We start from the raw sequence: 27,126 nt of genomic DNA on the forward strand, positions 1-27,126 counted from the left end.
ACACAGATAGAAACTGTTACCTTCACTCTCTCACTGTACTTTGTCGTGTCTGGATTGCCTTTTCGTTATTTTATGCGTGAACTAGAACAAGCAAATGGAAAAGTTTGGATAAGTTGCTGGTTAATAATAATCAGAAATAGCTGTTTTGCACAAAACATGAGGGTGAACTTTAGGTCAGGTCTGGGGGGTCATTTACTAACCCATCTGTTGGTGCTTGTTCCAGGGGGTGCCCGGAAATCAAGGAGAACCAGGACTGAAAGGTGATAAGGTGATCTGAATATTCCTGTTATTGGCCTGGTTTTGAGCAGCATGTGATAGATATGTACTCCTTTGCACCCTAGTGTAGCCATCTCTGTCCTACCTTTAGACATAGAGCATGCTTTCATTAGGTCCCACCTTCAACCATCTAGCTAACCTGGCTAGACAAGAGAGTATCTCAAAAAGTGAATAGTCTCATAGATATAATCTTATAGATTTAAGCAGAAGCCTGAACATTTGTATTTAATGTAGTAGGCTCATATTTGAAAGCATAAATGACTTTCATATCTCCAAATGGCAGGAAGGCTCTTTGTGATTTGCCTGATTAAACATGCTAAAATAAAACATTTTAGTTTTACTTGAGCTTATGAATAAAACATTACACCAGAATTAGGTATGGAGCTAAAGCCAAAATTAATCAAGTAAGGCAAAGATTCATTGTGTGAATGTTCATAATGTACTTAATAATAATTCATAATAATTAATATTGTCTGTTAAAAAAAAGCTGAGTGTGATTGACCAGGTATAAAGTTACCATCCCCCCTAATGTTCTTCATTTCTCTCTCTCTCTGTCCATATGTCATCCATCTTCCTGCGTGTGTTCGTCCCCTCCTTTCTCCGTCAGGGTGATATTGGGATTCCTGGAGAGCAAGGGGAGATCGGGTACAAAGGAGACAAGGTAGATCAGCACATTTTTACACATCACAAAAACTCACACATCCTTTCCCCTCATCAGCCTCTGCTCTACACGCTGCCTCCAGCACGAACACATCCACAGACACACAGGCTTTGTTGCAGAACTGTGTCTTTGCAAAATGACTTAGCCAGATGTGTGCTTTCCATTGTGTGCGGATGTGTGCTGGAAATTCTTATGTAAACCCTCCTCATTTGTCTGTGTGTGTAAGCAAAATCTAAGCCTTTTAGCATCATAGAACAGAGTGGTCCCAAGAGATAACAGACATACAGAGCAGAGTCATGCATGTCTAATGTCTGTTCCTGTAGAAATGAATCAGAGTTCTGCTTTTTGCTTCTGAATACTGTCTGACCGTCTGTCTTGGTTTTTATGTGTTGTCTTTGTATTGGACAGGGCATCCAGGGGGCTCCAGGGTTACCAGGAATTCGTGGGAAACCAGGACCACAGGTTAGCTCTTAATGACCCCAAATCCATTAAAATGTTAAAATGTGAACATAATGCATTTTATCTAAAGAAAAAATGTGAAAATGTGTTTATTTGCATTCTTACTGAGAGGTAGATCAGCATTGCATGTGCAATTTCCCCATTGTGGGACTATTAAAGGTTTTTATCCTATCTTATCATATTGACGTTAAATATGAGAGTCACCACTCACTAATGTGACAATTTAATATAAGGCTACCAACCAATTAGCTTAGCTTAGCATAAAGACTGGAAACTGAGGACAGACTTACAGATGGTAGGACATTTCTCACGTTCTCATTTGTCTCTGCTACAGGGCAAGCCAGGAGAGAGGGGCCCTGATGGTGCACCTGGGCCTCCTGGGCCTGAGGTTTGTATTCACGCGTTCATTGCTGCATTGAGTGTGTGCTTCTGTATTTCAGTGACATGAAAGAAATCCTTTTTGTTATTTATCCCAACAGGGTTTCCCTGGTGACATGGGGCCACCAGGAGAGAATGGCTTAGAAGGACCAAAGGTGAGTATAACGATCATTTGGCTGAGTAGTCTGTCACCTTGAATATGTTTCATGATGGCAATAGTTGAGAAGTGAATCACCAGCGTTATCAGGGTTCACCCCCTGGGAACCATGAATGTCTGTACAAATTTTCAAGGTAATCCTTACAATAGCTGTTTCCATATCAACTATGTGGTGAACCAAGACCAAAATGGCTTTCCCTTGAGCCATGCTGCTACCATGGCTTAAAACAAATGTGTAAATACTACAGTTTACCTTTGCACACTACCCTTCATTTGACTGCTTTTATTTCCCATCCAGGGAAAGCCAGGGGCCAGAGGTTTACCAGGGCCTCGAGGGGTGCCTGGCTTGGAGGTAAGACAGATGATGTCAGACATCGGCCACATCAGAACAACCCTAAAGCACCAAAAGGCATTTAAAGTTTTATGGCACGAGGCTTCGCTTTGCTAAGGGGCGCTTAATGTCCCCAAACATAATTCATGCTAAGATCAATGTCATCTGTTTCCAGGGTGATGAGGGCCCGATCGGACCACCAGGCCCAACAGGGCTCGAGGTGAGTTATTATACAAACACCTGGCACTTCCTGGCTGGTGGAAGATAACAGAGATTTCTGTTAACTTTATTTTAGGCAGCCCAGACCCAAGGGCCCTCTTAACTGCTTGTTTGCCTCACACCCTTATAACATATGAAAGAATAGCATGCATGTGTGTGTATTCATAGACACTGAGTCTGTGTGTGTGTATGTGTGTGTGTGTGCCCACGTACGTAAGTTTGCATGTTTGTATCCCATGCAAGACAATCAAACCATCTATCATGTGCATCGTTGTGGTTTCACACATCCTACTTATATCTGTGGTAAACTCATCCTCAAAGAGAAAGGGAGAGAGAGGAAGGGATAGAAATATCACGGACTCCATGGAAACACAACTGCAGTATGAGGCTAAGTCCATGTGCCTGACAGTAAACATACTGATTCATAACCTTTTAGTTCACAGAACAAAGAAACACTTGCATGGTGTTAGCTGCCTTGTCTGCAGTGAAAGCCCGTTAATATAACTCTAAAAGGAGAAGGCATTTCAGCCTGATGTGATCAATATATGATCTAAATCATGCCTAAGTCACAGCCACCTGGCCAGCAATTTAATTGCTTAGTTTTAATCATGCATCCCAAAGTTTGTTGTATCACAGTGAGAGTTAATCTGAAATTTATTTGAGATAGTAAAGTAGGTCGTCATTAAGGATTTTTCTTAGTTTGCGCTGGAGAGGAGCTGCAGTGTATATTTGGAGTTTTATAGAGGTTGTTACAGAGAAGTCTTTCTCTGGATGATTGTCCTCTTTTAACAAAGGACTGCTTGCAATCCCTGTGCTTGGCCACCAGGGGGTGATAACTGCCATCACCATGTTTATGGGTGGTAAGATCTGCTGCTGCAATAAAGTACCATAGTTTGTTAATGGGTAACAGCAGAAATAGAATATTTGCTGACTTTATTTCTCATATTCTTTTTTAAATGTCATTTTCTTTTTCTATATTTACCTTTTCTTTATTGGATTATCTTTTTCTTCTTTCTATCCCCAGTCATCCTGAACTTTCTTTCACTTTTTACCCCTCCACAACCCCCCACCCCCATCCCACTACACCTCCCACCTACTTGCCTGTCTTATTCTCTGACCCCTCTCTCCTCCATCTGAGGGGAAGTGGTGTATGACTCCTTCAGGAGCTGTGATTGATCTCTGGCTAGGTGCCACAGGTCTGCCTGCTCCTCCACCTCGTCCACCTCCTCAGCCAGCTGTCTTTTAGCTTTTTCAGAATGACGCCCTCTCTTTGCTTCAATCTTCCTTTTTTTTTTTTACTTTTTTTTTGCTCTTCGTCCTTCTCTCTTGGTGCAATTTCTATTCTTTCTTGAAGCATTTCTTTCTTGCCTGGGTTTATGTGGTCTGTCACTGAAATAAATCTAAATCAGGCGATAAGAAGTCACAAATCCTGGACAGCTCATATTAATTCTCATGTTACTACAAAAAAATCTGCTTTTACTGTGTGCTTCTGAGTGAAATACAGTGTCAGCCGGTACTGTCTTGTGAAAGCTGCCAACCTTTCTGGGGTAAAGCACTGGAACTGTTGAGTCACTCAGTCCTTAGGAGTTTGGCTTAGACATTTCTGACCTAGAGCTATAAAGCTCTTAGCCCCACTCTTAACCCCGGGAATTACTGTCTGTGCAAGAGGAACATTACAGTCGTGCACTTTCACAGTCTGCCAAAATGTACTGTCAGCATCACCTGTACACGCCATTACATATTTCAGCAGCATGTAAACTAAGCTGCAACAGCTGCAGGCTACTTCCCAACTCTCTCTTCAAACTGTCATTTCATGGGAAGCAGATCCTTTATATACATAGACAATTTGTGAATAATGTTAATGATGCATTAACTGGCAAGTGAATGTCTGTTACTCACTATTCGTCATTCTGTGCTATGTCCTGTTTCAGGGTAGAATGGGCAGAAAAGGGTTCCCTGGGAAGACTGGGCCAGAAGGAGTTAAGGTGAATAAAGACAACACGTACATTTTTTTTATCTTTTTCTCAAAATATGAGAAATATTGAAATCATTTTGTAAACAAAAGACTAGTAATATATTTGTCTCTTCAGGGGGAGCCTGGTATCACAGGGAAAGTTGGACCCATGGGAGAAAGAGTAAGAAATCCTGACATTGCCTCTTCCTGTGTGGAATAATTGCACATTTTCCAAACCATGTATGCAAATATCTATCCATTCATCCATCCAACACGAGTCTCTGTATTTAAGGGCTTGGTGGGTTTCATCGGACCTGTGGGAGAGGCAGGACTGGCAGGAGAGAAGGTATAAAACCTTGTTCCATTCTTGTAAATTCATTTTAAGATGTTACAAGTCCTCACACGGTGACTCTGAAGACTGAATTTTGTCCATGTATTGCTAGGGGGACCGAGGGGCGATGGGCCTTCCCGGACCACCTGGAGAAAAGGGATCAACGGTAAGGTATAATGAGGAAGACAGCACTGAGGGATTGAAGTTTAATAAAAACACACTATGAGAATGTTAAAATATGAGTTTGTTTTCACTGGCCATATTAAAGTAAGCTGTGTGTGTTATTCCCATGGGAATTTACTGATGTGTGGTATTATGTCAGTGCCACAAGAACATGCCAGAGGGGGAAAGAGACTGATCAGAAAAGAGGATAACTTAGAACCATGTTTTCTAAGCAGCGGTTTGGCACTTGGCAGGAGGGCTTTAACTGGAAAAAGTCATCAAAAAAGGATGAAATAGTTCAAATGGATCACTTCCAACAATTTACCACCTGGACAGTATTTAATGACCACAAGACGTGCTGCCTTCTCATGCTTAAACACCAGTGCTCCTGGGATTTGCTCAAAGGTATGAAGAAAGGAAAAAAGAGCATGTTCCATTTTCAGACATCCATCCGAGTGGGTCCTGAGTTTCATAGGTTTCACTCCTGTCACACACTTACTCAGCCCAAGTGGCTTCTCTCTCATGTAGAGTCCTTAACTGATATGGACTGTCTAATGTAAGTGACTGGCTGCAGTGGATAAGAATTTAGTCATCATTCATGCTGAAACGGAGAGAAGTTTCCTACTGGCTGACAGCCAGCTGGATTTCTCCGAGGACTTAACCACACACGCATGCACGCGCACACGTACGCACACACACACGCACACACACACACACACATACTCACACACTTATAAGGAAGTTCTCTGTTGGCCCACTGTCTCAGCTGCAAAACAGAAACAGACCCTCTGGAAAAGACTGCATCATACAAACTGAAGGGAGCTGACCAGCAGACATCTATAGCTACTAACAGAGAGCTCATACTGTAGGCATTTATGATTTATTCCTGTGGGTGCATGAGATCAGAGCTGCCTACTGTGCTATAGGTTTGCTTATTGGTTAGATTTTATTGCACTCAGCTGATCTGAGTAGTCTGACTGAAAATACTCCCTATTATATAGTTAGGCTTTTTACAAATGGCCTGACCAAGAAATGATGTCCAATAAAGCAGAAAAAAGCAGCCAAAAGCAGTATGTTTTCAGATATAAAATCATCTCCTCAGGCTGTCTGTTTTTCTCTTTTCCCCATTGTCTCTTATTGCAACATTAGATGTGCTTTCCAATGCACAAAGCATTTCTGCAGATGAATGTTTGTACTAATGCTAGCGTGTGTGCATGTGTGTGTGTCAATGAAATCCAATTTATTACATCAAACACAATCAAACCTGTATGTATAACTAAGTCTTTAATGCCTCTAATGATAAAGTCACATTGGAAAACTAACTTACATATCATCCTTAGTCATCGTGTGTGGGATTTGATAACTTGTATAATACCCTGTTGTAATCTATGTCCTGTGTGTGTGTCTGTAAACATATAATAGGGTCACCCAGGGACACCAGGGGAGACCGGACCTGCAGGACCACCAGGAAGACCTGTAAGTCCCCATTCTTTCCTCTTTTCACTCAAATATTGTTGCGGGTGATTCTGCATAATCCATGAGCTGTATGGTCTTCAACCACAGGGAGTCTGTCTAGGTTTTGAATTGAATTTTCCCAGCTGTGATCAGTAACTTTGAGTAACCATCCATTTACAAAAATTGTATTATGGTGTTGGTAGCCAGTGTCCTCTTTGAGCACATGATAGCAGCATGCACCATCTGCAGCAAAGCTCTCTCTGAGCATTATGAGAGCTGGCAGCCTCCTGCTGAACCCGCATTACCCTCTTGTCAGTCAAAAGCCCAACACCTATAACCAATTAGAAGCTGCCCTTGCCACCCCCTTCATCTCCCTTTGCTGTGTCCTTGCCATTGGTTGAAGGTGGGGGCCACTGAGCCACCAAAACAAACATAAATATGGGGCTCCGGGGTGCAGCAGGACAGGATTCCAGAGCAGGCCTTTTAATTGGTGCGAGTGACAGATCTAACAACAAACTCCATAGTGTGTTCCCGAGGTCAGGCTGCCCCCCAGGGTCAGCAACCAGGGGGCTCTGTGCTCTGTCAGTGCAAACCTTTGTTTTATCTCTGCTCATTTTCCTTTCCCCCTCTCTTTTTTTCTTTTGTTCATCAGGGCCCCCCTGGAGCGACTGGGCCAGCCGGTACCAGAGGACCCAAAGGCTTGCGGGTAAGTTAGAAGTTTCACAACTGTTGTTTTTGCAGCTTAGGTGTTGATTGGTGTTCTGCGGTCAGTGTATCATAGTTCCCGGCCGTAAGGACAGATTATAAACTTGGCAAAAGAGTGTAGATACACATCCCTTTTCTGTTTTTGTATGTGCTCCCATGTGTGTTTATGGGAGCCATGTGCTACTGCTGTTGTTGAGCTGTTGGAAAAACTTGAGTGGGTGAACATAATGAAGTGATATGGCACTGCCTCTGAACTGATGTCATGTGTGTTTAATGGACATGGGAGCTTGCATAACACTTTCTCGGATTCAGAGTCAAAGAATGAGTCTGTTTCATCCTTTTCAGAGGTCAGTGCTCATTATAACTGCTGGAAGAACTCCAGTGATGTAAAACAAACAGCTCATTTTTTCATTCTTTATAAATGGAGCGGTAACTACTACTTATAGGAAAGACCCATCTTCAGTCCAACTACATGACATTTGTCGTGGAAAATGTGACCTGGCTTTTGTGGCTATTCTGGAAGCTGCTGTAGATAAATTTAGTTGAACTGGGGAAACAGGATTTGTGGGAGGATTAACAAAGGCTTGTATCAGCTTTTTTCTGTTTTTTTTTTCAGTTATTCTTGGTTTGCAGAGGACTCCAAACTTATAAAACATCATTCATAAAAACCAAAATAGCAGTTTTCAGACCTGTAACCTGGATGGATTGAGCTGTGGAAATACAGCTGAGTTTTATATTTTTCAGTTAGAAGAAGGACTGTTAGAAAATAGTGGAACTGATCAGTTTTCTTAACATCACAATAGCAACTGCCCGATTTAATTTAATTCATGAAATATTGCACTGGAAAGGTGTTTCACAAAAATCTGAAGAGATTGCATCTGTACATCATTGTATGTTGCTGTTTCAGTGCTAATATGATAGATGACATTATGATAAATAGAAATGTGGGTAAGAAGTTTATAATTGTAACTGCAAACTGGCAAGAACATTCACCAAAAAGAAAAATAATATAGATTTGCAATCTCAGTAAAAGAGAAACTGTACATAACTCCAGTGTATTTTGTGAATGATGAAAACAAAGGCATAACAGCTGGAATTTTTTGCTGGTTAAATACCACCAACACACATTTTAGACCAGAGTAATGCTGTTCATAAAAACTGGCCTCTGGAACAATGTACAGAAAATAAATTCTTGAATTCACAGTTCAGAGAGGGAATTAAAGTGGATTCAAAGAGAATTTAATGGCAATAACTGATGACAGTAATGAATGATGAAGTTGATGGTGATGGCTGTAACTTTGGCGATGATGCATGATACAGTAAAACCGATGTTGCTGGCAGTATAATTCCCTCTGCCATTGATTTGTTTTCTTGTGGAGTACAGACCATGCTGCTGACCTTTTTCAAAGGTTTTTAGAAGATGTCTTTTATCACCACGGTCCACTGAGCCAGCTGGAAAGTGGAATGAAATAGCATTGAGCTTCTCTATCTGAGTTGTCCATGGGAGATGGGCCTTGCTGTGGTTGGCTTGGACATACTCTCATGCTTCAAGCTGTGTTTTCAATTAATACTAATGTCAGCAGTTTCCACTGCCAGTAAATCTGTCTGCTGCTTCATGGCTTTTTTTGGGGTAGTCCAAGCTTAGAAACCTGAGTGTAGCAAGCCAGAAGATATAGGAGTGGTTCTCTCACTGACATAAGCTTGTGCAACCACAGACACTTACTCATCCAACTCCCTAAACACATTTGTTTAATGTAGTAAATAAAGACAAAGTAAAATAGATTTTACTTAAATGGTCCTGAATTGTCTGTCAACACCAAAACAACACGAAGTCTAGGTTAAAACAGACTATTTAAACAACTCTTTTGATAAAAGAAAATGAAGGGAGCACGGAAATGTAACAACTGGCTTCACTCTTGGAAACATGGAACAAGACTGTTTTCTAACATGGAGATATTGTGGCATTGAGACAAGAGATGAAACTGCATCTTGTCATCAGACGAGCTAGGAAACTGGTACCACAGTTGACCCTGTATTTCTGTGTCTGTGTTTCATTTGCATGTACAGTATAAAAAATATTTAAACTCGTGCACTCAAACTTGTGTATGTCAGCCATGAGGAATTACCAGGCTGACTAATCATGCTTTGTAAATAATAACGCCTCATGACGTCTGACCTGCAAATCCTTAGCTAATGTTTTCCGTATTGAAGAGCATATTAACCTCATCATTCCTCCCTCTCAGCAGTTGGTGGTTATTATTGAGCTGGTTTAAATAGATGTTTTTGCTTGTTTTGAATTCATGCTCATAGCTTTCCTTTTCTGTCTTCGTTTGAAAAAGGTCACTCTCTGATATTGCAAATTAATCTAACTGAGTGTAATTAATTAACTCTGAAGAATCGTATGTGAGTGTTTTTCCGTGGCCTGATAGGGTGAAATATTTTCCCTACACATCGGCTAATCAGGCTATGTAAACGTAACCAGTGGGTAGCAGGTACCCCAGACAGGAATGTTAATGAGCGCTGCTCATCCAGCTCTATGTATAATAGGCTTATCGCACCTCAGCTAGCGGCGTTCTCTGTGGGCCAAACTCCCACCGTGCCCGGTCATCAACCGCTCTCACAACAAGGCTGCCTGTGTGGCTGTGTCATGTTATATTTGCTTTCACCTTTGTAATAATTAATGAGAGAAATCACTGCCTTTTTCTATGTGTTATTTATAATCTCTTAGCTGAGATTGACCCTTAGAGTGTCACAAATTATCAGCTTAGTGTCGGTGAGCAAGCATCTTCCACAGTATAGATGAGAAACTTGTCTGGGTGCAAGTGCAGAGCAGATGGACTGTATTGGTTCACTGCCTGTTTCCCATTTATTATCACTGCTAACTGGACTGGACTAGCAGGCCTTTAAGCAGTTTAGATTGATTATGTTTGACAGTTGCACCCATGTAATCTAAACAGTCAGACTGTTCTGACAGTGTGTGTGGTTAAGTGTGAACAGTGTGCGTCTGTGTGCGCCCAGACTTTATGCCTTCATTGTAGTATTAAGATAATGCAAGTCATAGACCAGTAGCTTTCACTGCCATGTGTGACACCATGCAAAGAGCTCTGCACTTATTTCTACACTGCCCCTCTATGCACACATACACACATTCACTTTTACACACACTTATAAATAACATACTTCCTTATTTACCCTAGAAAGTGCGGTTTACACGCACAGTAACCCTCACATTGCCACTGACGTGGATACTGTTGGTGTCATACTATACGGAGATGTTTATTTACAGTATGTTATAGATGTCTGGCTGTGCTACAGTGACCTCTGTTGGTGAAGTGACAACTGTCATGTGTTTCAGGGAGCAAGAGGGCCTGACGGTCCAACGGGAGAGAGGGGGTTAGAGGGCAAGGAGGTAAGAAATCTGACTTGATTGCGCGCATCCTTTGGAATTTATTTGGTGATATTTAAAACCAGAAATATTCACGAAGCCAAACTGTACAGACACAAGAGTAATGACCATAAAACAGCATAAAGTAGCGTAGAAATATTTCCTCCTGCATACGTAATAGATTCCTAACAGGGAAAATGGTTCTTGTGCACCAAAAACAGCAAGCTGCACATCTTCTCTACCAACTCAAGAGACAGGAAATATACAGTAAACTGACATCTCTCAACTCATGGCCATCTCTCATCCCTCCCTCTCTCCACAGGGTCTTGATGGTCCTCCAGGAAAAATAGGCTTCCCTGGACCACAGGTAAAGCACTGGGGCACTTTTCTACTTTTCCACTCCTTTCTCTCATATATTTTTGGTGCTTATGTTCCTCTGGAGAGGAAAGGCATCTGCATGATTTAGAAGGACTGCATGATACCAGCAGAATGGAGGCCCACAGCTAGAAACAACATATTATTTTGGGGGAGAGAACTGTCCTTGGGAGGTTTTTGACAGATTTACATACCTGAAAGTGGAGTGTACATTGTTGTTTTCACTGCTCACCAGTGAAACTTGAGAATATGCCAGCAATTAAACTCCACTTATGAAAAGTATTTGTTCATCACCATCACTGAAAATGAAAGCCTCAGTAAATTTGACCCTATGTTAATGTAATGTCTTTGTCAAGTACAGTTTTTAACTCTGATTTTGTGAGCACAGATCCTGTGCTGATGAACCCTGATCTAATTAATCCCATCATACATATCCTTCTGTTTCTTGTGTCCCTGCAGGGGAAGATCGGAGAGGACGGGGAAGCTGGACCTAAAGGTTTTCCTGTGAGTTCACTTATACACAAAAATAATACACATATACAACTGATGAAACCTAGATGCATTAATGGACCCCAAAATAACAAGCATTGCTGTATATTCTGCACACAGTATACTGTATGTACGCACTGTGTAAATGTGTTATATTGCTTAATTTTTAATTCATATTGGCATCTACTGAGGCCTCATATAGACTGGATAAATCCTGCTTCTCTTGAAAAATGGCAAAAGTATTAATTTGGAGCCGCTTTTTGTAAACAATCCATTATTAGCAATGTTCTGCTGCTCATGATATCACAATGAAAAATGCAACACTTCATAAAAAGTACACATGTACTTTATGTATTGTTTTGTGAGCGTAAGATGATGTGTGGGCATCTACATGTTTTCTGAACTCACTGACCCTTCTGTCTTCAGGGTATCCAAGGGCCATCAGGACCTCCAGGGGACAAAGGAATAGCAGGCGAGCCGGTATGATCTTCCAACCGTCTCCATCTTTTCATACCTTTCTCCCGTGTTTAAGATAAGAAATCCTTTATTAGTCCCTCAGTGGGGAAATTGCATTCAGCAACAGTTTGCCCATCTTCTCAGTATTTTTACACTTCCCCTTCCACATAAATATCCTTAGCTGCCTCAGTCTCTTTCTCCCTCTCTCTCTCATTCTGTTTTCTCACTTGAGGTTAAATCTCACTCTCACTTATCCCTCCATCATCAAAGTTTTCCTTTCTCCCTCTTCATAGCCATACTTACTAGTTTTATTAGATTCACTTTGGCCACAAACAGCAGCCTGGTTCTCTCTGCCCGTCCCTGTTAGCTGCAAAACATTGTAGCCAGGAAGTAGTTTATGAGACATATTTTAGTGCTTATTAAAAATATATTCGTCTGTATTAAATATTTCCTCTGGAGCAGCCAGAAAATTGTATCATCCTTCACACATCTGTTCTGAAGTGGCAGGAGAGGGAACAGCAAGAAGGCCGGGAGATGGATTTTTTTTTCTTTTTAAAAAAAAAAAGAAGCACCATATTTATAGAAGTCCTAAACTGCTGAACTTGCAGGGAAAATAGATGTGATTATTGCCATAAGGAATAAAACCTTTAGTGTATAAGATTTGCCGTCCTTCTTGTGGTTTTATTTTATGAGTAGTGAGAGACACAGAGCAGAAATAGAGGTGTAGAAAATGTGTCAGTTTGCATATGGATAATTTAACTCACAAATATTAAAACAGGTGCCCATTCCCTTCTTGTTTTCACTGGTTTCAGTGGATCATTGGCTAAAATTCTCATATTTCCTATTAAATAAAATGTGGATCTCTGGCCTAATATATAATGTAGTGTACTTCAGACAGCTGACTGTTTGTACCTACAATAGTAAAGACAAATATTATGTGAATGACTGAATTTCAAATTTACTTTGGTTTGCAGTGGTGTAATTGCATGGACATGTTCACTACAAGCTATAAAATATGTTTTGATCTGAACACTTTTGTGCTTTGTTAGTAGTTGGTTGACTTAGTTTGCATGTAGGCAGGCCACACTGTGGTTACCAGTAAACAAAGATATAATTAAATTGGAGTTTCCCCTTGCGAATCCCCCATTGTACATACAGTTCAAATCATCATTTCCCCTCCCAGCAATTCTCCATTGTCTCATCTCTTGTGCTGCACAGCTGCTTTCACTGATAGAATATTCAGTTCTGGGCCCTGTTGTTAACTTTCTTTGGGCTTGCAACCAGTAATATGAATTAAAGACCACACAGGTGACTTTTATTATATTATTACTATTGTTTGGACTGGATGCAAATCAACCAGGGAGCAACCATTATTCATATGCGCTGAGATTAAAAAGTATTCATGGCAACACGTCAATGTTTTTGAAGCATAATTTGTGACACATTACTTTCAAAGTCAAACTGTGTACAGATGGTTTACTGATTTATTGTTGGCTCATCCATAATCAACATCAGCCAGAGATTTTCTTTTTTTTTTTTTTGCACTAAATAAGATCTGATGTTTATTAGTGTGAAACATCCCTAGCTCAGTTTTAGCCTTATACTCATTCAAGTATTTGTGTTGTCATTTATAGGGACCACCTGGGCCACCAGGGATTGTGGGACTGTTAGGAGAAATAGGTCAAAAGGTGAGAGACTTCACAAACACTCACATGCTCAGGTATATGTACTGTATGCACACGTACCCCATGTACCCTAACACTCATTGTGTTAATCCATCCACACACTCAAAGGGTACTGTGAAGACTAAATATGTGGCATCTGTTGTTCATGCTACCCCAGTGAATAATGCTCTGATTGAAGTAATCTGTCCAATTAAACTAATTAACCTGCATTATAAAGGTGTTCTCTGTCTCTCTCTCTCCCTTCTCATATGACAGTACATAATGGAACTCACTCCTGACATATTGTTCATGTCTAATGCCAAAGAGTCATTAGCCCTTAACTTAGTCCACAATCATTCAACATTTTCCTCTCTCCAATTTCTACTCATTAATAAGGGTCCTCCAGGTAAGGTGGGGGAGCCGGGACTTCCAGGCGAGCCAGGGGAGAAGGTGAGACAATATTAGGCAGCAGTCTTTATCTGGATATATGTTTTTCTTTATTTGATAACATTTTACATTAAGTCTAACATCTGTCTGTTCCTCTCAGGGAGCCATTGGACCTGCTGGGAACATCGGAGAGCAGGGACTAATTGGACAGCGGGTACATTTATTAGTATTACCATATTTTGTATTATGCATTCTTATCAGGTGGAGCTTTTCATTTTGTTAACTTGTGTGTCTACATACAGGGAGAGTCAGGCTTAGAGGGAGAAGCTGGTCCAGCTGGTCCTGATGGAACCAAGGTGAGGTGTTTTCCCAAAATATCCTTAATGTTGTATTATTAGGATGTGGAGACAACAACTCCAACACAACTTAAACTTTAACAATGCAACTTTAACCTGCTTTTCTACATATTTTAGGTATAGACTATTAAAAAGTCATGTTTTATGTGTATATTTTCAGGGTGAAAAAGGTGACATGGGTCAGGAGGGCGACAAAGGAGAAAAGGGTGAAATTGGACTAAAGGGAAAGGAGGGCCCACCTGGTAGTCCTGGACTCAATGGCGTCAGAGTAAGTCTCCTGTCTTTGTGCAAAAACTCACACGCACACACACAGTTTCTGCAAACTGACTTTCAGAGTTAAAGCTGCTTCTTTTTTTCTCCCTGTAGGGTCCAGAAGGGAAACCTGGCAAAATTGGGGAAAGAGGAAAACCAGGATCAAAGGTATCAATGTCAAATCATGCCTGATGATAGTTTCATCATTTGATAACCACAAATATTCACACAGAATCACACAGAAATGCAGTGTGGTCAGCTATTTTGTAAGTTATTCTTTGCATATGCTCAGGGTGCCAAAGGTAATCAAGGTCACCTTGGGGAGACTGGGCCAGTGGGGAAGACAGGGCCGCCTGGTTTTGTTGGGCAGAAGGGGTCCAGAGGAACTATTGGACACGTGGTAAGGTGGAACAATAATGATACAGATATTTATCAATCACTTTTTAAATCACAGGCACGCCACATGATAAGTTAAAAGACCATCTAATATTTTAAATTACACATAGTGTGACTGAAGACATGGCATTTGCTCTCTTTAGGGAGCTCCTGGTCGAATGGGTCAACAGGGAGAACCTGGTCTTGCAGGTTATGAGGTAAGACTACCTTATCATAAGTAAGTGCCTGAATGTGTGTGGACATTAAACATTGAACAAGTCCTTTATGGTTATTTACATTTGGTGTTGTAATTTCACGTAACAGCTTCTTGTGTCTGTCTTTTCAGGGCCACCAGGGACCACAGGGCCCCATGGGGCCTCCTGGACCAAAAGGTGAAAAGGTACACCTCATTTACTTTATGTGTAATACTGGTCGTATTATTTTTCCTTATTCTTCCTTAAGTCAAATCCTCAGTCTGTTGCCAGAGCATCTTTGCAGAAGCCAGATACTGTACATTTACAGTTTAGATTGGCCATAAATAAGCTGAAAGTGGATCAGAAACAGCAGATGTTTACAAAAAAGCATCCCAAAATGCACCTCTCTCTGAAGGCAGCTTGTACTGATGAACCTTGCAGGGATGTGTGTCTCATATAGAACATCTAAATTTTCCACTGTTCTGATTTTCATCCGCAGGGCGAGCAGGGTGATGATGGAAAAGTAGAGGGTCCTCCTGGTCCTCCAGGTGACATAGTAAGTCACACCTGACTTACGTTTCTCCTTCCTTCTACTGTTTGTCTGGAATATGGTTGCAGAAATCAAATAATTTGTTCTTTTACTCATAAATTTCATGTTTCATCAGGGTCCTGTGGGAGACAGAGGAGAGAGAGGTGAACCAGGAGATCCGGGGTACAAAGTAAGTCCCATCCCTCCAGATAATCTTAAGATTATTAACAGTATCTGGGTTTATGAGGCTAACATTCTGTTACTGTTTCTCAGGGTCAAATTGGTGTGGATGGAGAGAGAGGCAGACCTGGAGCTCCTGGGCAACCTGTGAGTGTCAAAGCTTGTGATTTCCGGACACAGTTCATTCATTAAGTCTACATAAACAACCAGTAGGCATGCTCAGACAGGTTGTCTTTATATGCTTTCATTAACATAACTGGTAATTTCAGGGACAACCTGGACCTCGCGGGCAACAAGGACTCAAAGGGGCCAAAGGAGATCAAGTAAGGAAGTCAAAACAAAAACATTTTGTGTGATTGCTGTGTGTGGCGGAAGGTGGTGCATCTGTGTGCATGTTTGAAGAGTGCAGGACATGCAGTACTATTTATAACTATTGTTGAATGTGTAATGAGTAATCAACCCAGGTAAAAAATTATTATTTGACCTGTTGTATGAGGTTGCAACTGCACTAGCAGGTTTCTGGCAACGTGAGAAAGTTAGCTAATAAAGCAAAGATCCAACAGAAACATCCAGCCAGTGAAGAGGTCATTAATCAGTCTGAATGTAATGTAATATTACAGAAGTACTGGAGAGGTCATTTGTTATTTTTGGCTTGAGTAATACTGTAAATGCCATGCTGGTCACTTGCTGGTGCTTTCTCCCTTCTCTGGGTAGCATGCAAGTGAGTTTAGAAAGCCAGAAATGTCTTCACCTGGTGTAAAGTGTAAAACTGCAGGTTATTGGCACTGACAAACAACAATATGGTCAATTTTATCTTTAACACACTTTCTGTCTTCATAAAGGGTCAGAAAGGCAAAAGGGGTCAGACAGGACAAAAAGGATCCAGAGGCCAAGAGGTAAGTCAACGATTCTCCACAGGTGCACCTGAAAAAAGACTGAAAAAAGAAAGAAAAGAGGAAAATTGTCATGCTCGGGGTATATTTCTGACACGGCCTCTTTTCTCCTCAGGGTGGGGGTGGTCCTCCTGGTCCCAGAGGTGTGGTGGGTCGAGAAGGGCAGGAGGGTGTGCCCGGAGTGGATGGAGTCCCAGGAAAAGATGGCAGTAAAGGCATGCCGGTGAGACAAAAAAAGAAATATTAATAACTAGTTGTTAAACAACAGTTTATAGTCCTTCTAACACACCCTAGAGGCTTAAATATTCATTGTACTACACAGTTGAAATGTGTTGGACACAACAAATAACAATGTGATTAGTTTGCTATGTTTAGAGATTTTCCTGTAGTGGGTTGAAAAAAATGCCCTGTTTGTGCTTGTATTAGTGCTAGAGGAAAGTCCACAGGGTCATTAAACTGGTTTATCCACTTGGAACCATGAATGTAATCAGAAAACCATGGCTTTCTAATAAATGATGTGATGTATTTTGTTAATAGTTGACATGTTGACCGGAGAGCATTACTAGAGCAGATGTGAGACATCCTGCTGTGGACCAAAGTGCTGAGCAGACCATTTTGCCATTTAGCCACTACTATCAGGTCAAAAATCTGTTGTTTGTTTAAGGGAAGATTCTTCCTCATCTTATTTTCTGAATATTAATCTAGGGAGAGCATGGTGATGATGGGGAGGCTGGTCTTCCTGGCAAAGCTGGCTCACGCGGTAAAACCGGCGTTCCAGGACTCCCAGGAGATCAGGGAGGCATTGGACCAAAGGTAAAGGGGAATTGTAGAATGCTGTATGGTGCATAAAAAGTAAAAAGTAATGTTAAATATAATTTGCTGCCATGAAAGGGATGTGTTGGTATGACTGCAGAAACAGTTACTGCCCATGAGTGATCCTCACTGAGTCATTTGATCCTTTATTCATCTGTCCAGGGTGAGCGGGGTCTTCGAGGCCAGAGTGGACCTCCGGGGAAAAGAGGCTTTAAAGGTGGAATGGGGCTGCCAGGGCCACAGGGAGACCAAGGACCTAAAGGACAACCCGTGAGCAGCCACACATACTCACACACACATATAAGTGTTATTTAAGTTTGTTTTTGAAAACTATATATTATTGATTCTTGACTGAATTCTTGTTCAGGGTGATACAGGGGAACCAGGTTTTCCAGGAATTCTGGGAGTTTTTGGACCAAGGGTATGTTCAACACCAAACAGCAGCACATCTTTCACAACTGTTTTCATGCATATGTACATTAAACATCAATCCTGTTCACCTTTAAAAGTAGAAATCAGCCCATTCACTTTGGCCAAGCAACTTTGTTGTACCATGGCCCACTCACTGTAGATCACACATACTCACAAACACATTGTGATGATAGGAATGACTGCATGCCTGGGTAAACAGTTACCATGTTGACAGACAAAACATATACCAGAAACTTTTTATCTGTCATTTTGGGGGATAGCTACTTGAAATGATGCCCTTATATCAGGTTGGTGTTTCTAAAGATGCATCAACCTGATTCCAGAAACAGTTATTTAATTTCTAACCAGTTTGATTTACCACTTCTCCCTTAGTAATTAAACCTTTCCAGAAAGTGACAACGTCTCTAATTAGGAAACCTCAACAAATGTGGCTTGTTTTGGGACTGTAGGCAACACCTGTTCCATGTCTAATCTGAGCTTCTTTGGGTGACAATAATTACATGTTTGCTTCCACATGTGTGTGTGTGTCTTCTATGTGTGAAGTGTGTTTCACTGTTATGTGTATAGCAGAATGTCCTCAAGTCTTTCCACATTACAATCTGTTCTCTCCCATCACCAGATCCCATTTACAAATAGCGCACTTTGAAGCAAGCCAGTAACATTTCTCCTCACTTCCTGCCCATGATCTATTCCTTATAATCCCTCCTGGAACAGTTTCACAATCATCAGCTTTAAGAATAGTTTTATGATTCACATAATTGCAATGTGACACATGCATCCATTCTGCATCTGCAGATTGGTTGTGTGGCAATAAAGATCTATTGTATTCTATTAGAATCACTGCACACAACCAAGCCAGAGTTTGTTAGGACAGCTGGAAACATTGTCTTCAACATGGAAACAGTTAGCTCTGTCAAATGTTCCATGATGAGCTGGAGATGTAGTCAGAGATAGGAGTTAGTATGTAAAAAGACATTTTGCAAAACTGACATCAAGTATTACAGTTTTAAACAGGTGTACAAAGTGTGTGATGAGTGTGTATTTATCATGGCTGTTTTCAGGGGCCTCCAGGAGACCTTGGACCAAAGGGCATAAGGGGACCAAAGGGGCCACAGGGTGCAATGGTAAGTAGACTAGTGATCAAGATTACATTGATGAAATGCACTGAGACCCCTATTTCATACTTTTTCTCATTTTTTCCTCTCCATCAGGGTAGAGGAGGAGTAGTTGGCCCTGTGGGAATTATTGGTCCCAGTGGAAGCGCAGTACGTATTACACAGATAAATATAAACTTGAACATTTCTCTCTACAGTTTTTCTTCGGTTTACTGACTGTGCACATCTATTTACAGGGTCCTAGAGGAGAGAAGGGAAATCGTGGAGAGACTGTGAGTCTTCTTGACTTCTTACCACATCTATCCTTTTCAGTTTTTTGTTTACATTGTCTACTGTGTGAAACGAACTTTTGATGACTATCCATGCTAATAATATGCTTTTTTTTTTTCTCTGCAGGGATTGCAAGGACCAAGGGTACGTTTGCATAGCATTGTCTTTTCTGTTGTTACAAATCATGTTATTTTACTGTGGACACTTGATTGACAACATACAGTATAAGCTCACACAGCATGTATGTTTTTCTTCTTTATTAGGGATCTCCTGGACCCCGTGGACCCCCTGGACTACCAGTAAGTTTCCCATCTTTATAGGTTGTTGAAAATGTCAAACACACATAAAGCCATATTTGAATTGCATGATTCATTGTCTGAATAACTCTTTTTCTGCCCTTTAGGGTCCACCAGCTGTCCCTCCATCATTTGTAAGACATGTTATGTTTGCTGATTTCATTATATTCAATAAGATGTAGTCATGGAGTAGTCAAAATATATCGTAATACATAAAGATGCAACAGCACTGATGAAATAAGACACTATAAGATTTTGTTACTTTGCTGCAGAAAGAAGATGGTCTTATGTTTGTGGACTCACACACCTCACTCAGGACTGAGGTTAGTGGAGTACAACATGAAAATATTTCTCTGTATTGTTCCATCTTACAATCTGTTGAAAACCACACAGACTTGTCCTCTTTTGTCTGTCCTCTAGAATAAGCCAGTGATGGACCTGCCGATGTTGGACCAGGGCGCAGAGATCTTTAAGACCCTCCACTACCTCAGTAACCTGGTCCAGAGCCTGAAGAACCCACTGGGCACGCGGGACAACCCTGCCCGCATCTGCAGGGACCTGCACAGCTGTGAACAGAAGTTAAATGATGGTGAGGGTTGTGTATGTTGTGTTGATGACAAGACAAAGATGGAGAGTCATTTTATGTTTAGATACAGAAATCATATCAAATGTGTTTGATTTTTCAGGCACTTATTGGATTGACCCCAACCTGGGCTGTTCATCAGATACAATTGAAGTCTCCTGCAACTTTAGTGGAGGTGGACAAACTTGCCTGAAACCAGTAACAGTATCCAAGGTATTTAAGACATAGTAACAACCCAAATGACATCTACAAAACTGTAATATTTACAGACATAATTAATACATACATGAGCACATATCAAACTTGTTAACCAGCATTTTTCTGCCTGTTTGAGCAGCCAACAGTCAGTGTCGGTCGTGTTCAGATGAACTTCCTGCACCTGCTGAGCTCAGAGGCTGTGCAGCATATCATCATCCACTGCCTGAACATCTCGATTTGGAGGTCAGCTGATGATCAACCAGCTGCCCAGGGGTCTGTAAGATTCAAGGCTTGGACTGGGGAGGTGTTCGAGGTGGGAGGAGAGCTTGAACCAGAAGTTATAGAAGACTCCTGCTGGGTAGGAATAGGATTCTGTCATCTAGTTCAGTGCCTTTTAGATGGTATCATTATTGACTTTCAGACTGTCATAACATACCAAACAATACTATAATATTTCCTGGAATTACTAAATGCATTGTCTATTTGGGTTTCAGATAAAAGATGGTCGTTGGCACCAGACTCATTTTGTGTTCCACTCCCTGGACCCCACCCTTCTCCCTGTGGTCGACATCTACAACCTTCCAAACACTACTCCTGGCTCACATTACCACCTAGAAGTAGGTCCTGTGTGCTTCCTGTGAGGGCTACAGTGTAAGTCCTCTGAGCCTGGAGGGATGGATCATCACCCCTGGATGATACCTAGCGTGGAGCTTGGAGCAGTCTCCTTCAATCCACGGCCAAACACTGCCCAAGAGAGAACAAGCCTCCCCCCCAGACAGCTCCTACTTCACTCTGCCAAACTCCCATTGGACTGCAGACACAGAGGGAGGAAGCACGAGGAGCTGGGGGGTTAAAGAAGAGCTGAGGAGGAGCAGGGGGAGTTCTTGCACTAATAGCTTCTCGATATTTCAAAAGCTTCTTCAAGCTCTTCAAGAAGGATCTCCACATGTACGCCTGCTTGGAGGAGAAAAAAGCTGTGTGCCACACAATCTCTCTGGAACATTGCTGAGTGAAGGGAGACCAAGGCCAAGTCAATCAGAGGACATTATAGTAACTTATTTTTGTAACTGTATACAGTCTGTATACTGTGTGTACTTTTTTGAAACTACCAGGAATTCAGTTCTGCCAGAAGAGAAGAATTAAAGTAATTGGGATCAGTTAAATGTACATATATAAGTATGCTTATTATTTACTTTTATACATGTATATCTTATGTAAAGAAATAATCTTCAAGTGCAATAGAAAATGAGAAGATAATTTGATATTTTAAACTTATATGGAAGGATTTTTCAGGGGTGCCATTATATTTGCCTTTGGTGCTCATCTCCTTGTGATCTTGCCCATGTGAATTTTTCCAGAGGCAGGTTCATTTGCTTAAATTGAGCAGAAATCACATGTGTATTAACCAGTGCTCCAAATGGGAGATTTCACTTTCCTCCCTAATGTAGGAAAACCAGTGACACTTAGTCAGCACACAAACCGTCCACCTGGAGAAAGTCAGTGCTATAGTTATTACTCATACACTATTGAACCGGATGCCACTGATAATTATGGGGAAAATATGTGGTTGTGAAGATTAAGGATCACAGGAACATGTGCTTAAGAGTATGGAACTCTGGTTCTCAATAGTCTTATTAATTTCTCTGCAACTGTGGAGCGTAAAATCAGGCTTGCAATTTCCTTACGTAAAGATTTAAAAAAAATAGGAGGGTAGATATTATTATTTACTTAGCATCACATGGGACCAGGAGTCTCTTTTTCTTCTGACTTACAGTAGACAGACTATAGATACAGGCAATCCTTTTAGGAGAACTGAGCCACAGGAGAGAGGAGAGCAGGTCCAGGAACCAAAATAAAACTGCCATCTTTAATCTCACCCTCTCTCTAATGCATGGTGCTAAGTAAATTATCTAAGGTGCTAACCATAGTGCTGTAATTACACCACTTTGCTAAAATATTCTGATGCTTTTTGTGCATGCTTGCTTAGATGAATAAAGAAAAGTCCATATAATAAATTGCCATAGCTTCCATAATGCACTATAATGGTAATATCCCATCCAAAACTACATAGTTCCCTCATAGTCAACCATCTGTTGTTTATTCAAAACAACAGATTTTTTCAATGCTGCAGTTCATAGAAATGCTTATTCTGAGGGAAGGTATTTTAGAGATAACTGTTAAACCTAAAAACAGATTCTTATTTTGTGTTCTACATAAATCACAGGGTTTGAAACATTTTTAAAAATAAATGTCTTTTTCTCTGTACAAAGCCCCCCCCAGCTGTATGTAATATTTTTAGAAACACATCTAGTGGAGATAGTTTTAATTAAATAAAAGTTTCTTTGTTGTAGCTTGGCACAAGTGTGTATAATTGTGCAAAGCTTGTTGTATACAGTGAATCCCCTCTTGCTAATTTAATGTAATTTAATGTTGTTAACGTGGTTGCCGACTGAGCAAATTTCTGTTGGTTGAAGCAATACTACTTTTTCTGACATCTTTATATATCAGTTTGCCCAACTGGTCTTGGAGTTTATAGATTTTTTTATGTGTAAATTTGGGGCTCCAGAGAACAAATTTATTGCAATGTTAATTATCTTTTATTTTTTTAATTTTTGTTATTTTGCTTTATGTTGTATTTCCTCTATGATAATCAACCATGTACTGTACCAGGACTCTGTGCTATACTATAACTTGTGTTTTAAGGAATTATGCAAATATGTGAAAATTGTTTCTTCTTTTTGTAAATCTGTTGTAGACATTAAAACGAGATAAGAATACCTCACATTTTTACACATCACTTGGAGCAAAGATTCTCTATAGCTTTTATAATCAAAAACCTGTTTGGAATTATCCGCCAAATACAGTTAGTCATCAAACTCTGAACAAGACCATTTCTGGTGCCTACATCTTTTATCTGTCTACGCTTTAATCATTGTTCAGTGTCCATTTGTTCAATAAATACTTTCAATTTGTGTGTGGATGATTAATTTTCAACTATTTGGGTGGCTGGAATACCTGCAAACGAACTGAAAAGTAAATTTCATAAAGAACTTTAACCACTTTTATCACGCAACTTTTACATTAGCAGGTTGTACACTAACAAGATGATATGAATGCAGATTAATAAAGATGCAAGGATCTACCTGCCTAATGTGTTTCTAAAGATACAGTTGACAGCTGCATTGATACAAAATGCAGAGTCGTGATGATGCTCAGTGGTTTTGCAACACATTTTACACTGCATTTTAATGTTGCTGGCTTGTGAAACTGCAGACAGGTTTAACTTTTCCCACTAGCTGACAGATAAACACCATTTCCACTAGATTTATAGCAGCCACAACAGAAGCATAGACCTCCATGATCCAGCACAAAGCTCATGTCCCAGTATAATTCGAAAACTGTAGAGAGGTGGAATAGTTAAGAGGAGGATTGCCTTGTGGAAGATTGAAAATGTGTTGAGCCCAAAGCCAGATTAACCTGTTAGGGGACCCTGGGCCAAAGATTTGCAGTATGTATGTGCCCTGTCACCTCCACATTTCCATTAAGTATTGTGCAACCATCACATCACTGTTATGCTGGAAAAATGCTTCAATGAACACAGCTTTATTAGGAACATGTCCTGTGTGATATATAAATAATAATAAAACAGATTTTTACACAGGGTTGTTCACCACGACAGGCCCACACAATTACTTCATAATATATGACCCACCGTAGTTGATATTCTGCTTTATTGGTGCAGATTCCCTAAACAATTTGCAATTAATCAAATCATCAAAACCAAGTGACATGCAGTGAACTGATGGCGGGTGCAGCTGTCTGCATTGCATGGCTGGTGATCCAGCCCCGAATGAGCCAGTTGTAAGAGAAAGGGGAGTGGTGGGTGTTTCACAGAAACTCATTATGATGTCCTTGCCTAAGACACCAGTGTTGTGTGTGGTAGATGCTAATACGAATGTACTGCATCTAAGGGAAGAGCACATATCATATGATTAACATCAGTTACATTAAATCCGACCAGCGCCCTGGTGAAACACACTGCTTTTAAGCCTGACAACAAAACACTTACTTTAGTACCACTGAAGTTAACAGTTACACCACATGATGTCGCTGTTGTTGTCTGGATTGATTTCGAGTGCAGGTGAGCCAGCCCTTTACACCAAGGAAGTTTCCCAAGCCGTTCCCGATCTTTGGTAAATGTACGATAACATGCCCAGGCTGTAGTCATCGTTATAGACTGTATTTCCACCAGATGTTATAATTAACTCATTCACTGGCGCAAGTCTTAATTATGCTGCGCCACCATGCAACACACCCAGCTTCTTACTCACCACACACATACACATTATATTGAAGTATGCGCTTAACATCTTTATGAGAGAGACACACACGCAAGACAGCATTTATGAAGACCGTAGTAGTCTTCATATGTCAAGAAGATATGGATCCTTCGGCCTTATAGATAAAAATATGTAACTTTTGTGCTTAAAAGCATGGTATGAGTTACAGTGACCTTACTACATGACTGGAAACTAAAGAAGCATTGGACAATGTCCTTATTTTTGATCCTTTTTGAACCACCCCAAAGTGTTTGTTTTGGCCAATCGCTTTCTCCCAGTGTCCACCCAGTTTTTATGTTGCCTTTCCTGTTCCTGGGAAATTATTTATATCAATGTCGCGAGCAATGATCTTGAATTTGAGCATTATATTTAAACAAATAATGATATGGGGCTTAAAATAAACATAGCACCGAGCCCGTATTGCAGTAACTTCATATCGTTATTTTCATCTTTAATAAGGCATCTACTGCATGATTTCAGTCGTGGGTTCAAAGATTTCCTACACTGCCTGAAGGCCGCACCAGTTTCCAACGTGCACAGTGGTGACGTTTACCATATCATGATGGCGGTAGCCTGGACTATTTTGAATTCCGTCCCGCTTTTCGAAGTTTACTCTGCGTGTGGTCGGTAAAATGTCATAGTCTTCTGGCGAGAACATAAAATAAGTGAATCGCTGTTATGGACTCCGTCGTGGGGGACGACGTGACGCTCCCCGTTGACATCAACGGAAGGTAAAACCACCAACGATAGCTAGCGAGCTAGCGCTAGCATGTAGGAGCATTGCTGTACGTTACAGCTAACTCACTAATCCGAAAGCAATGACTAGTTACCGCTGCATTGGCCCTGACTATTAACTGGAACAACACAGAACTTATCAAGCTGTTGTGCCTTAGATATAAAATGTTACTGAATTAAGATACTTTAGCTCTACCACTCTTGAATAACGACATATAGCTTCTTGTATAGTTTTTATAACCTTAAGTTTAATAAGAAATTACTTGTTTATTCTCCTTTTTGTAGTAACATTAGGTTTTCTGACATTTGGAGGATCATAATGATCACATTTATCATTATGTTGTAATATGCATCCAGTATCGTTTTCGATACTTATTCGGGAAAAACTAAACACGCGCTAATCACTTTATATAGCAAACTATTAGCAAACAGTAAGTTGTTAACCTTCGTTTTGAGGTTTATGTTTGTAGCAACATATGACTGACTGTATGAGAAATAATGGTCTTTATTTTTACATGACAAATGCTCTTATCAAAATCTGCGAATATTTCTACCACAAGATGAGATTAGTTTTTGTGGTACGCTTGGTCCAAAGACGGATACTAAATTAAGAAACAGGGGAACCCAAAGCAAAATGAACCCTCGTTCACTGACACACAAAGGCGTGCTGTAGCACCACTTGCACATAAAGCCTGTCATGCACATACTACCACTTGTTATTACCGTTATAAATCATATTCAGCTCATTGGATGTTGCTGTGATATTGCCGCAGTTGGTAGGTCGGCTTTGTTGACCTGTCATTTAGAGAGTGAAAGAAAGCGGAAATTATCAGAGCCAGTTTTTCAGCGGGCTTCAAACTCCAGCAGCGACGTCTCCCTGCACTCTTTTCACAAAATGTGGAGTTAACTTGTCATATTTGTTTTGTTTTTCTTTTCCGCGTCCTCTCCATGACATGAGAGAAGAGTGTGATTGTGGTAGGTGAACCATGCAATATTAGCTCCGCTCTACAGTGCTATTGCTAGATAGCTCTTGCTGTATATAGCTCTATGAATATAGCTTCTCTGTTTGCTTCACTGAAAAACTAGCTATATAGTATTTCTGCGTTTAAGTCTGTAATGTCCCTTGTTAGTCTCCTTTTAAATCTCCCAGCCCAGCTGTGTTCTGTGTAAAAGCGGTCATCCAGGTGGTAAGCGTGCCTCAGTAATCCAAGATGTTAGCTGATATGCGTGGTGTAAATTACTTATTCTGTAATTCTGAAACCTGATTCACTTCACTCCATCAGTTTAAAAAATATGGCAATGTTATGTAGTGCGAGGTGCTTCCCTTGTTGTTTCTGATTAATTACTGTGAGATCATTGTGAGCTGCTTTCATATTTGTCACTAGCAGCTGAACACAGTGAGAAAAAAGAGGAAGTCACTGTTTACAGGCTCTGACATTGTTTCCACTGTGTGCTGGACGGGGTTATCACAACTGCAGCACTGACTGCATTAATAACACGGACAAAGATGTGTTTTAATGTCATCAATTCTTTATGAGAGTTTCATTTCGTTACTATGGAAGTTGTTTCACATGTTGATGTTGCTTTTACTCTTATCATGGCTTTTGTTTTAGAGTGCTTCCTCTCCATTAACACAGGAAGGGGTTTCTTGGCATGTGAAACCTCAGTGATGCAATAATTGTAAACACATTTTCACCGACCTTCAGCGTTTTGTGGAGGAT

The 27,126-nt window shown here is 40.6% G+C and overlaps 2 protein-coding genes across 4 annotated transcripts in view; both read left to right on the top strand.

Annotated features, from left to right (window-relative positions):
- Nucleotides 1-23,303, top strand: part of col27a1a (collagen, type XXVII, alpha 1a) — a 64,722-nt gene extending 41,419 nt beyond the window's left edge. The window contains exons 16-61 of the mRNA XM_041059369.1: nucleotides 224-268; nucleotides 884-937; nucleotides 1,346-1,399; nucleotides 1,731-1,784; nucleotides 1,876-1,929; nucleotides 2,230-2,283; nucleotides 2,438-2,482; nucleotides 4,413-4,466; nucleotides 4,572-4,616; nucleotides 4,728-4,781; nucleotides 4,879-4,932; nucleotides 6,351-6,404; nucleotides 7,036-7,089; nucleotides 10,444-10,497; nucleotides 10,796-10,840; nucleotides 11,308-11,352; nucleotides 11,764-11,817; nucleotides 13,428-13,481; nucleotides 13,854-13,907; nucleotides 14,005-14,058; nucleotides 14,147-14,200; nucleotides 14,361-14,468; nucleotides 14,567-14,620; nucleotides 14,745-14,852; nucleotides 14,992-15,045; nucleotides 15,174-15,227; nucleotides 15,521-15,577; nucleotides 15,687-15,740; nucleotides 15,824-15,877; nucleotides 16,000-16,053; nucleotides 16,573-16,626; nucleotides 16,739-16,846; nucleotides 17,329-17,436; nucleotides 17,599-17,706; nucleotides 17,804-17,857; nucleotides 18,930-18,992; nucleotides 19,080-19,133; nucleotides 19,220-19,255; nucleotides 19,380-19,397; nucleotides 19,517-19,552; nucleotides 19,657-19,683; nucleotides 19,822-19,872; nucleotides 19,970-20,138; nucleotides 20,236-20,345; nucleotides 20,470-20,688; nucleotides 20,825-23,303. Coding sequence (XP_040915303.1) covers nucleotides 224-268; nucleotides 884-937; nucleotides 1,346-1,399; nucleotides 1,731-1,784; nucleotides 1,876-1,929; nucleotides 2,230-2,283; nucleotides 2,438-2,482; nucleotides 4,413-4,466; nucleotides 4,572-4,616; nucleotides 4,728-4,781; nucleotides 4,879-4,932; nucleotides 6,351-6,404; nucleotides 7,036-7,089; nucleotides 10,444-10,497; nucleotides 10,796-10,840; nucleotides 11,308-11,352; nucleotides 11,764-11,817; nucleotides 13,428-13,481; nucleotides 13,854-13,907; nucleotides 14,005-14,058; nucleotides 14,147-14,200; nucleotides 14,361-14,468; nucleotides 14,567-14,620; nucleotides 14,745-14,852; nucleotides 14,992-15,045; nucleotides 15,174-15,227; nucleotides 15,521-15,577; nucleotides 15,687-15,740; nucleotides 15,824-15,877; nucleotides 16,000-16,053; nucleotides 16,573-16,626; nucleotides 16,739-16,846; nucleotides 17,329-17,436; nucleotides 17,599-17,706; nucleotides 17,804-17,857; nucleotides 18,930-18,992; nucleotides 19,080-19,133; nucleotides 19,220-19,255; nucleotides 19,380-19,397; nucleotides 19,517-19,552; nucleotides 19,657-19,683; nucleotides 19,822-19,872; nucleotides 19,970-20,138; nucleotides 20,236-20,345; nucleotides 20,470-20,688; nucleotides 20,825-20,971 — 3,048 coding nt within the window. The 3' untranslated portion in view covers nucleotides 20,972-23,303. The remainder of the gene's footprint in view (nucleotides 1-223; nucleotides 269-883; nucleotides 938-1,345; nucleotides 1,400-1,730; nucleotides 1,785-1,875; nucleotides 1,930-2,229; nucleotides 2,284-2,437; nucleotides 2,483-4,412; nucleotides 4,467-4,571; nucleotides 4,617-4,727; nucleotides 4,782-4,878; nucleotides 4,933-6,350; nucleotides 6,405-7,035; nucleotides 7,090-10,443; nucleotides 10,498-10,795; nucleotides 10,841-11,307; nucleotides 11,353-11,763; nucleotides 11,818-13,427; nucleotides 13,482-13,853; nucleotides 13,908-14,004; nucleotides 14,059-14,146; nucleotides 14,201-14,360; nucleotides 14,469-14,566; nucleotides 14,621-14,744; nucleotides 14,853-14,991; nucleotides 15,046-15,173; nucleotides 15,228-15,520; nucleotides 15,578-15,686; nucleotides 15,741-15,823; nucleotides 15,878-15,999; nucleotides 16,054-16,572; nucleotides 16,627-16,738; nucleotides 16,847-17,328; nucleotides 17,437-17,598; nucleotides 17,707-17,803; nucleotides 17,858-18,929; nucleotides 18,993-19,079; nucleotides 19,134-19,219; nucleotides 19,256-19,379; nucleotides 19,398-19,516; nucleotides 19,553-19,656; nucleotides 19,684-19,821; nucleotides 19,873-19,969; nucleotides 20,139-20,235; nucleotides 20,346-20,469; nucleotides 20,689-20,824) is intronic.
- A 1,940-nt stretch (nucleotides 23,304-25,243) lies between these two features.
- cdk5rap2 (CDK5 regulatory subunit associated protein 2) overlaps nucleotides 25,244-27,126 on the top strand; it is an 82,478-nt gene continuing 80,595 nt past the window's right edge. For all 3 annotated transcript variants that reach the window (XM_041058215.1, XM_041058217.1, XM_041058216.1), the window contains exon 1: nucleotides 25,244-25,401. In XM_041058215.1, the coding sequence (XP_040914149.1) occupies nucleotides 25,349-25,401 (53 nt within the window). In that variant the 5' untranslated portion in view covers nucleotides 25,244-25,348. The remainder of the gene's footprint in view (nucleotides 25,402-27,126) is intronic.

The sequence above is a fragment of the Toxotes jaculatrix genome, chromosome 16, assembly GCF_017976425.1.
Source record: "Toxotes jaculatrix isolate fToxJac2 chromosome 16, fToxJac2.pri, whole genome shotgun sequence".
In the NCBI taxonomy this organism is placed as follows: domain Eukaryota; kingdom Metazoa; phylum Chordata; class Actinopteri; family Toxotidae; genus Toxotes; species Toxotes jaculatrix.